Below are 9,811 nucleotides of genomic sequence, written 5' to 3'. Positions count from 1 at the left end.
CTTTTCTCATATATCTCCATATCTTGTTCTATTGCACTGGCTACCTAAAAAATATAGAATTTTTAAAATTTGCACATTTATGTATAAGTCTCAATCTAAATTATTTCCTAAATACTTATCAGATATATTAATTGAACCTGATCGATCGTCTTCTTGTTTTCACTTCTTCTTAACTCGTGTTAAACACTCCTTTGCTAAATCTGCTTTTGCTTTTTCTGGCCCTTTTCTCTGGAACTCTCTACCTACTTCTCTGACCAGTTTTCCATCACTTACGAAGTTCAGTTCAGAGCAGATCTCAAGACCCATTTGTTTGCAAAATTCATTGAGGAGCACTGCTGAACATCGTGGCAATAGGGCTTTATAGGGCTAACTGATTGATTGTCATAAACTAATCAATTATGTTATTCAAATTTGTCATTTCTATTGTTTCTCTTTCAACACTGAGAAGAGCTAGATCACTGAGATGATCTTGTCCCAATGATGCACTCAGATAGTATAAAATAAGTTTCAATTTGCTGAATGATCGCTGACAGCTTGCAATTGAAACTGCTACTGTCAATAAAATTTGTAGCAAAATTAGCAGATTCGGAAATACGTCATTTCCATAAAACACAATGACTTTTTGGTAGAGCTTCAGTTCGGTTACTGATCAAGCATTCTGCAATCACTAATTTTAACGAAAAAGTTCGTAGCCATCAGAGATGGGCAGTAATGTAATTCAAGTAACGAAATTACGTAATTCAAATTACAATTGTAATTTGTATCGAAATTACTTTTTAAGTAATTGGTAATTTAGTAATTTCATCTTTCATGTAATTTGGTAATTTCAAAATACATTTTGACTAAAAAATACAGTTTATATGTAAGTGAACAGATATAATACTTACACAAATTATTATTATTGTTTTTATTGAAATTTTTTTCTTGAAATTCTAAATTTTTTTTTAAATTCTAAAAATTTATTTGATTAAAAATTTCATTTGCTACTTTGAAGTTTTATGGTCATATAGCAACATCAAAGAAGTTTAATTCTTTGATGTTTGATGCTTCTTTTTTTCTTTCTTTCTTTCTTACCTTCTTTTTTTCTATCCTTTTTTCTTCAGCCGTTCATTAAACAATTGAACAAATTGTTGATCGAAAGAAAGTAAATTAATAAAATAATATGAAAATGACATCAAAGAATATGCAAAATCAAAAGTAGTGGTGAATAGTGTCTTTCTTCAGTCATTCGTTAAATGATTGAACAAATTATTGATAGAAAGAAGGTAACTTAATAAATGAACATAAAAATGACATCAAAGAATATCAGCGCAAAGAAAAATCAATGTTTAAATAACTTCAAAAAAATTTTTTTCTTCATTCAAAACTGGTTTGATGTAATTTAATTTCAATTTTTTGGCTCTTTTATTAAATGTAATTTGTAATTGGTATCGAAATTACAATATTTAGAGTATTTTGTATCGAAATTAGTGTGTAATTTGCCCATCTCTGGTAGCCATTGATGTCCGGTACAATTTGGACGAATTGCATCTTCATCTGTGGCAGATAGAAGAATCTTAACGTCCAGCAAAAATTCAAATTTAATTTTTGTTAAATAAATAATTTTTTTTCATTTTTTTTGCCTGTGATAAGATTTTTACTCTTGAGAAAATTTTGTCAGCCTCACTTTGGCGCCCGGGGACATATGTACCCGCTCGCCCCCCCTACGCCTCTGACCTAGGATGAGTGTAATAGATCTTTAACGAACCCTTTTTCTTCCCTAATAAACCAGATTTCCAACTATTTTGTCATTATAGCCTAAGCTAAGCCATTACATTGTAATCAACCTTAAGTATATATTATAATTCGTTGGAAAATGGATAATACCCGTTAATTAAATTTTGTTTTTATAGCTAAGCACCAATAATAAAAAAATTATTTATACTCAGTTTAAAAACTATATTTTTCTCATTTTTGGAAAATTTAGTTACACGTGCATAGCAAGGAGTATACTCAAATTAATATTATTTATCAAAGGCATGCCGAAATATTTTCGTAAAGTATTTTATGAATTGAAAAACATAAATTAAAGAGAGAAAAAAAGAAATATTGAGTCAAATGAGTAAAAAGTAAAAACTAAATAAATTTGAAACATTTTTGTTTGTTGTGTGGTATACGGGTTTTAAATAAAATTGAATCAGCTCTGTATTGAGTTGTTAATAAAGGCAGATATCCATATACTTTCGTAAAAAATTGGATGCACTGGTGACGTTCAGCAAAATGAGACTCATCCGCATACAATGTATTTGGGCAGTCAAGACATTTGAATGTCCACCTGGAAGTGACCTGGAATAATTGTATTAGTTATATTCAAATATAACAAAACAAATAAAATCAACATAAAAAATTAAGCATAAAAAGACTTTTAGAACCGTTTTTTAAAGTTAAATACCGGCCATAATGTGGTGTTATGAAGGCAAACTTGAGACAATTTTTAATACATTTTATAGTAGATACTGAAAATTTATAATTTTCAATTGTTTTTGATCCAAATTAGGCCTAATCGGACCAGATTTTCACGCAAAGTTATGTAGCTAATCACACTCGGCAATTTACACTTCAATGACAATCAAATTGGTGCCAATGTCCCACAAAGTTCTGTAATTTTTTTAAATACTATGAGGTAACTCTTCCTGTTAATTTCAAGACAATAAAACTGTCATTGCGCTAACAACCTAAACTTTCGTATTGTTACAACTTTTTCAAATCTAGTTCCATAAATTTAAACTGATAAGCTCATTCGCACTAATCAACAAATTTTCAATAATCCAAACTCTAACAATGCAGAATCCAAGCTTATGAATTGTATCAAATTGCTTAGCATTTTCACTTTTAGTAAACGCCTAAGATTTGACACGTTTTATATTATCAATAATGCATGCAATCAAAAATAATTGGTATTGGTTATTTACAAAGAGTCCCTTTATGTTGAACTCAGAGGCACTGTTTGAGATGATTGCGAGCAAAATAGTGACGTTTTAATTTCTTTGCAAACATTTCTCTTTCCTCCACATTTTAAGCATTAATTTAATGATGGTAATGATAATGAAGTCATCTACAAACTCTGAGCAGTGACAGTAATAGCAATGAAATAATATTGTTGTAAGTTGCCCCTTCGCCAAGTCATTCGATCCTCCGTAGGTTCACTGATTTCTGATAAATACAACTGTTTCAAACACAGAATTGTTTAAACTTTTTTTTTAATGCCAATAGTAATAGAACTAATGAATCATTGACTAATCCAAGAAATACGCTCGATGTCGCACGATCGCCAATAATTCACAGCACAACTCTACAATTCAAAACTCCAACCTGTCTAATTTAACCTTAACTGATATCTGGTTCTAGGAATTATTAATGCAAACATAGAATTATAGAATCAAAATAATAATTAATTGAAATTAATTATATAACTGTCACGGTTATTGCTTGTGTAAAAGAATATTTTTTTTAGTTGTGCGCTATGGCATTTTTTTTTTGGTTTGGGCATGCCTAGGCGCTTGGACAACAGCAAGCGATATGGAGAGTGTGGCATGTTTTAGGAATAAGATAGAGTAGATATGTTTAATTGAACTGAACGATTATGGTTAATTGTTTCTGGTGTTTTGAATTGAACGTTATAATATTAATTTGATGTTAACATTTGATTTATGACATTATATAAAAGTATCTTTTATTGATTTTGAGTTTGTATTTCAAAAGAAGTTTGAAATTAACCCGTCTCGTAGTTTGAATTATTGATTTCGTAAAAAAAACCTGACATCTGGCGCAGTCGACAGGATATTAAACAGAACTTTGCGTGATATAATAATCTCGGGCAAAAGTTCGTGACATTTTTAGTGGCAGCAGTGGAATATATTGCCTCGGTGGTTAATCAGTGGATTCTGATTACCGGGAAATATCCAGTAACAACCAGGTAGTTCAGGGAGTAATTGCTGGTTGAAGTTTTACGTCGACGGATTTTTGTCGGTATATTGGTGGATTCCGATTACCGACGGAGATTTTATATCAACATAGATGGCGCTTGGTTGGAGTTTGATATCGAATTATTATGGGAAAAGATATACGTCCTACCTCGGGAAACCGGGTCTCTGGACGCAAAACGAGGATTGATTGATTGATTGAGGGGAAAAGATATAACAGCAGAGATAAAAAAAAATGTCGACCGAACAGTTGATTAAGAAGATAATCAAGTTCGGAGTAGATGAAATGGAGGCACAATCGATGTCTAAGCAAGAATTAATCGATCGATATATTGCCAACGAACCTTTAGAAGCAGAAGAAAATCCAGAGGAAAATACTTTAGAAGAGCCTCAGAATCCTATCGAATTTGAGAAATGGAAATTTCTCAGCGAGTTGAAATTGAAGCAGCAAGAATTAAATTTACGAGAAAAAAAGATGGAGAAAAAAATAAAGAACACGAACGAGAATGTAAATTACGAGAAAGGGAGATGGAGAGAAAGGCTGAAGAATTTAAATATCAAATGAAGATAAAGGAGGAAGAACTTGCGATAAGACGGAAAAGCTTTAACCTACAGAATGAACAAGAACGATCGCGATTGAATGAGAGAGATTCAATGTTAAATCGCATTAAAACATTTAGCGACTCAATGAAAAATGTGATGGGGAAATGGCCGCCGGAACCCAGCGAATTAACAAATTTTTTTGAAAATCTAGTAAACCAATTTGGTGTTGATGAAGATATAAAAGCCAAGTTACTTCAGATGTGTCTACATGATAAGGCTAAATCTTTTATATCTCGGTTAACAGTTTAACAACTTAGTAACTATAACACGTTGAAGAAATTTTTGGTGAACGAGTTCAGAGTGAGCCCAGTCAGGTTAAGAGAACAATTTTTTAACATCAGGAAATTGCCTAATGAAACATACCAGCTCCTATTGTCAAAGTTGAAAAACACATGGATATATTATTTAAAAAGCATGAATGTTGAAGGAAATTTTGATAGATTATTGAGTTTATTGATGGCTGATAGAATGAAGGAATTACTACCCAGAGGATGTTTAAATTTTATTCTCAGTCAAGAACAAGAGAATTGGTTGGACTGTGATAAATTGGCTCGAGCAGCTGATAATTATGATGGCAACATATGAAAGCACCAAACCCCATCGTAGGGAAATGGAATTAAATGTTGGTGTTAAAGAAGAGTATAACGACAAGCGCTATTATAAACAAAAACAAAGAGGAAGCTATGGAGAAGGGACTATGTTTCAGATGTCAAAAACCAGGTCATGTAGCGAAAAACTGTACTCAGCCGGTAAAGATTCAAAGAAATTCAGTATATCACGAATCAGAAATAAAGGAAGATGAATTTCTGTTTACAGAAAGATCAGCGAATATCGAAAAGGAAAAATTGTATCGAAGGAAGTTTGTTGATATATATGTCGATGGAATAAGAATACCGAAGGCACTTGTCGATGGAGGGGCATAGATTAGTTGTATCCATCCAAGGTTTATCGATTGGTCAAGAGTAATTGTGCAAGGCAAGATTTCTGTTCTGGGACTTCAAGGAAAAGCAAATATTGTAGATGTAGCAAAATTAGAAGTGCAACCTAAAATGAAAGGTTCTGAATGGATGATAAATATTGCCCCTAGAGTAACAGTTTGGTTTGCAGTAGTGCCGGACCTGAACGAAAATTTGATCATAACACCAGATGTAGTAAACTTGCTGAAAGAAATACAAAATTGTTCAGTACTTTCAAAGGAAGACGTTTTAGACACATCGAATGCAATAGGTTTAAACATTAATGCCGAAACGAAAATTAGAACTGATAAACTCGAAAAAGATGGAAACGATCACAACGTAGGCGAAGATTGCGAACGTGAGGTATGTAGAAATGATTGTGATGATGGCGTTGATAAATATGAATATGATCTTAGAAAAGTGAATGAATTTGATGACGATACGCAACGTGAAGACGACAACAACGATGATGATAATCCTAGTAATAGTGTTAGATATTACCATAACATTAGTGTTGGTAGTGTTAGTAGCGATAGATTAGCTGATGATATAAGTAATAACGATAGTAATTCAAGCCAGAGTATATTAAAAAGAGTCGGAAATGTTGCTGTAACCAACGTTGACGATGATGATGATAACCGATGTCTAGATATAGAACATGTGGTTCGACTGACTGACAACGACGATGAAAAAGAGAGATCGGCAAGCTCCGAAGAATTATCAAAGGAACAATTAAACTGTCCGTTTTTGATCAAATGCTGGTCGTGGGCAAAGGAAGGTAGAAAGAATTTTTTATCAAAATCACATCCTTTACCATCAGGACAAATTGCTGGGGCATAAAATAATTCAGTTGTGTCTGCCGGACAGTAGGATCTCAACAGTTTTGGAGATGGGACATGACGCGCCCTTCGCAGGCCATATGGCAGTTAAAAACACAAGGTATCGCATTAAACTCAATTTTTGGTTTCCAGAAATGGATAAAAAATCAAGAAATATTGTCAGTCGTGTTCGATTTGTCAGTTGCGGGCACCAATCAAAATAGCGCACACGGTTCCTATCACACCCATACCAAGAGATGAAGAATTGCCATTTACACATTTAATAATGGACTGTATTGGGCCTATATTTCCACCAGATGAGAAAAAGCGCAGGGCAACGGATATGGATAGACGATGCTAAATTGGAGATAAGGTCGCCGTATTAACCACAAATCCTAGTGAAGCAAAATCATGCAACCGCTAGCGAGGCCCAGGAGTAATTGTAAAAATAAAGTCTCCATAGTTGAAATTGATGAAAAACAACACCTTCATGCGAATAAAATTAAAGGCTATCATGAAAGAATCCAGCAAGCCTTGGTAACTAGTTGCTCCATTGTAAGAGAAAAGGACGCAGGCGAAATAAAAACATTCGAAAACACGAGTTCAAATGATAGCAATTTAAATAACGTTACAAAATTAGGTCATTTATCCACGAATCATCAAGTAAACGAAATTAGCAAGGTAATAAAATCTCATCGACGGGCTTTTTGTGATCAACCAGGAAAATGTAACATCACTGAACACGAAATTATCTTGCTACTTGGATTTAAACCAAAACAAATGAGACCGTACAAAATACCTGAGTTGCTGAAGCAATCTGTAAAAACTCAAATTCTAAAAATGCTGGAAAATGGAATTATTGTACCATCAAAAAGCGAGATGGTTAGCCCTATGGTCTGCGTTCTAAAGAACTCAGGGAGACTGGCCATAGATTATCGATATTTAAATAAACTTTCCGTTGCAGACTGTTTCCCAAATTCAGATATTTCTGATATACTGCAACAAGTTAGGAAGGCTAAATATATAAGTTGTTTCGATGCAAAGGTTGGTTATTGGCAGATACCTATGAATCCGGAATCACAGTGGTCTACCGCCTTCGTTTGTGAAGAGGACGTGTTCGAATTCACACGAATGCCATTCGGGCTTAAATCCGCATGTAACACGTTTGTACGAGGGATAAAATACATACTCAGGAACATGAGAGAATTTGCAGAACCATTCATAGATGACGTCACAATATTTTCAGATAAATGGGAGGATCACGTCCGCCATTTGGATCAATTTTTGGGTGAAATTCGGAAAGTGGAGTTAACGTTAAATATAACAAAAACCACGTTTGCTCAGAGTAAGGTAAAATTTGTTGGACACATTATCGGGTCAGGACTTATAGAAACAGACCGAAGCAAGTTAGAAGGGCTAGAAAAAATTAAACCACCAACCACAAAAAAGGACCTCAGGAAGATGATTGGATTCTTCAGCTACTTTCGCAGTTTCCTCCCGATGTTGGCGGAGACGATGAATGTTATCACCGATCTCACCCGTAAAAACGCGCCAAGTAGGGTTCAATGGGGAAGTATGCAGCAAAAAGCATAATTAAGCAACAATTGATGAGTGTCACAGCTTTGAACACGATCGATTATTCAAAAGAATTTGGTGTATATGTGGACGCTAGTGCAGAAGCGGTAGAAGGTTGTCTAGTACAATGGTCGGATAGTCGAAAGGAGTTACCTATCGCCTTTGCTAGCAAAAAATTATCATAAACTCAGACAAGATGGGTGGTATCTAAACTCCATATTGAACTCTTGCAAGGATAATACCCATATCTTGTCAATTTTGCGCTTTTTGGTGCTGCTTCTGTCCGGTATTTTAATGGATTGTGGTCTGAAAACACAATTATTTTGGACAAACAGATCCACGGTCGAAACTTCTCTAGCATCCAAGTGACGGCATTGTTTCTGGTGTTTTGAATTGAGCGTTATAATATTAATTTGATGTTAACATTTGATTTATGACATTATATAAAAGTATCTTTTATTGATTTTGAGTTTGTATTTCAAAAGAAGTTTGAAATTAACCCGTCTCAAAGTTTGAATTATTGATTTCGTAAAAAAAAAAACCTTACATCTGGCGCAGTCGACAGGATATTAAACAGAACTTTGCGTGATCATTATATGATATAATAATCTCGGGTAAAAGTCCGTGACAATAACGCAATTTGAAAAACAGCATTTCGACTAATGCAACAGCTATAACAATAATAATTATAATTATTATAACTGTCGTGGTAGGCTCAAACTGAACTATGGCCATTTATGGCTGTAAGTACCAGTGTCCGTATTGTATGTATGATTGGTGGCCACTGAATATTTGGATACAGGTCCACTTTAACTGTTATCAAGATATGAACGATAAACTAAAGCATGAGTTGTGAAAAGTAATGGGATTGGAGTTGTGGATTATGGAGTTGCGCTGTGTATTATTGGCGATCGTAGAAAATCGAGCGTATTTCTGGGATTAATGTTTCTATTACCTTTGGCATTCAAATAAATGTTTAAATAAGTCTATATTTGTGGCAGTTGAGTTTATCTATCGGAAATCAGTGAGCCTAAGGAGGATCGAATATCTTGATGATCGTGCAAGTTACAACACCGGTGTCAAAAGTGGGATTTTTATGCAATAAAAAATACCGGTACTTGAAAAACTCGATACAATTAGTCTGAGAAGGTACTACAGAAACGAAATTTTGACTCAGTTTAAAAAAAACGCATAAGGGACGCTCTGATAAACGACGGTAACGATCCTGATGAGTTCGACTTTTTGAATCCTGTGAAACATAATGAATGATCAACACAAAGTGAATGAAAAAAAATGATTAAAAATATAATATAAAAAATGTTACACCCACCAATCCTAATCCGAAAATTAAGCTATTAATCTACTATAAAAACAGAAAAACTTCAAACCTAATAATAAAAAATACAAACAACTCTACAAAAAACGCATGTCATATACCAATACAAACGCCAAATTGAAGGCTGTAACCTTCAAACATACATTGAGTGATCATTACGACATTGTAACCTTAACAACGGACGACCAGCAATCCACACGGAATAGACCCATAAAAGGAAAATAATAAGAAATGACTTTGTTACAAGTACAAAGATTATAGACAGTGCCAACAACCCAGGGAGACTCATGATCTTGGACAAAGAGCCTACCATAAACAAGCAAAAAAAGTCATTAACTGGCCAGCCCTTCCAAACGGTTAATAAAAAATTAATAAGAAATCTTAAAGAAGTATGAAAAAATTGAATAACGTTATCTCAGCGATCGATTTCAATAAAATATGTTTACAAGAAGAACTACCAACCTCAATATTATATATATGTATATATATATATATATTAGGAAGAAGACCAAGTTCTATACAGTTGTTCAAAAAATCCACCGACGATTCAGCATTAACAAG

The 9,811-nt window shown here is 33.8% G+C and overlaps 2 protein-coding genes across 2 annotated transcripts in view; both read right to left on the bottom strand.

Moving 5' to 3' along the window:
- Positions 1-388: 388 nt before the first annotated feature.
- On the bottom strand, positions 389-598 carry HELRODRAFT_83386 (hypothetical protein; the record flags this gene model as incomplete). The annotated part of the gene is made up of 1 exon (XM_009023431.1): positions 389-598. A coding segment is annotated over one exon (210 nt), but the record flags the coding sequence as incomplete, so codon positions are not given.
- A 1,517-nt stretch (positions 599-2,115) lies between these two features.
- HELRODRAFT_83262 (hypothetical protein) overlaps positions 2,116-9,811 on the bottom strand; it is a gene marked incomplete at both ends in the record, with an annotated part of 32,916 nt that continues 25,220 nt past the window's right edge. The window contains one exon of the mRNA XM_009023430.1: positions 2,116-2,325. Within this exon, the coding sequence (XP_009021678.1) occupies positions 2,116-2,325 (210 nt within the window). The remainder of the gene's footprint in view (positions 2,326-9,811) is intronic.

This window comes from Helobdella robusta (genome assembly GCF_000326865.2).
Source record: "Helobdella robusta unplaced genomic scaffold HELROscaffold_36, whole genome shotgun sequence".
NCBI classification, from domain to species: Eukaryota; Metazoa; Annelida; class Clitellata; order Rhynchobdellida; family Glossiphoniidae; genus Helobdella; species Helobdella robusta.
The sequence above is the reverse complement of the archived record's forward strand: the minus strand, read 5'-3'. Positions and strand labels throughout refer to the sequence as shown.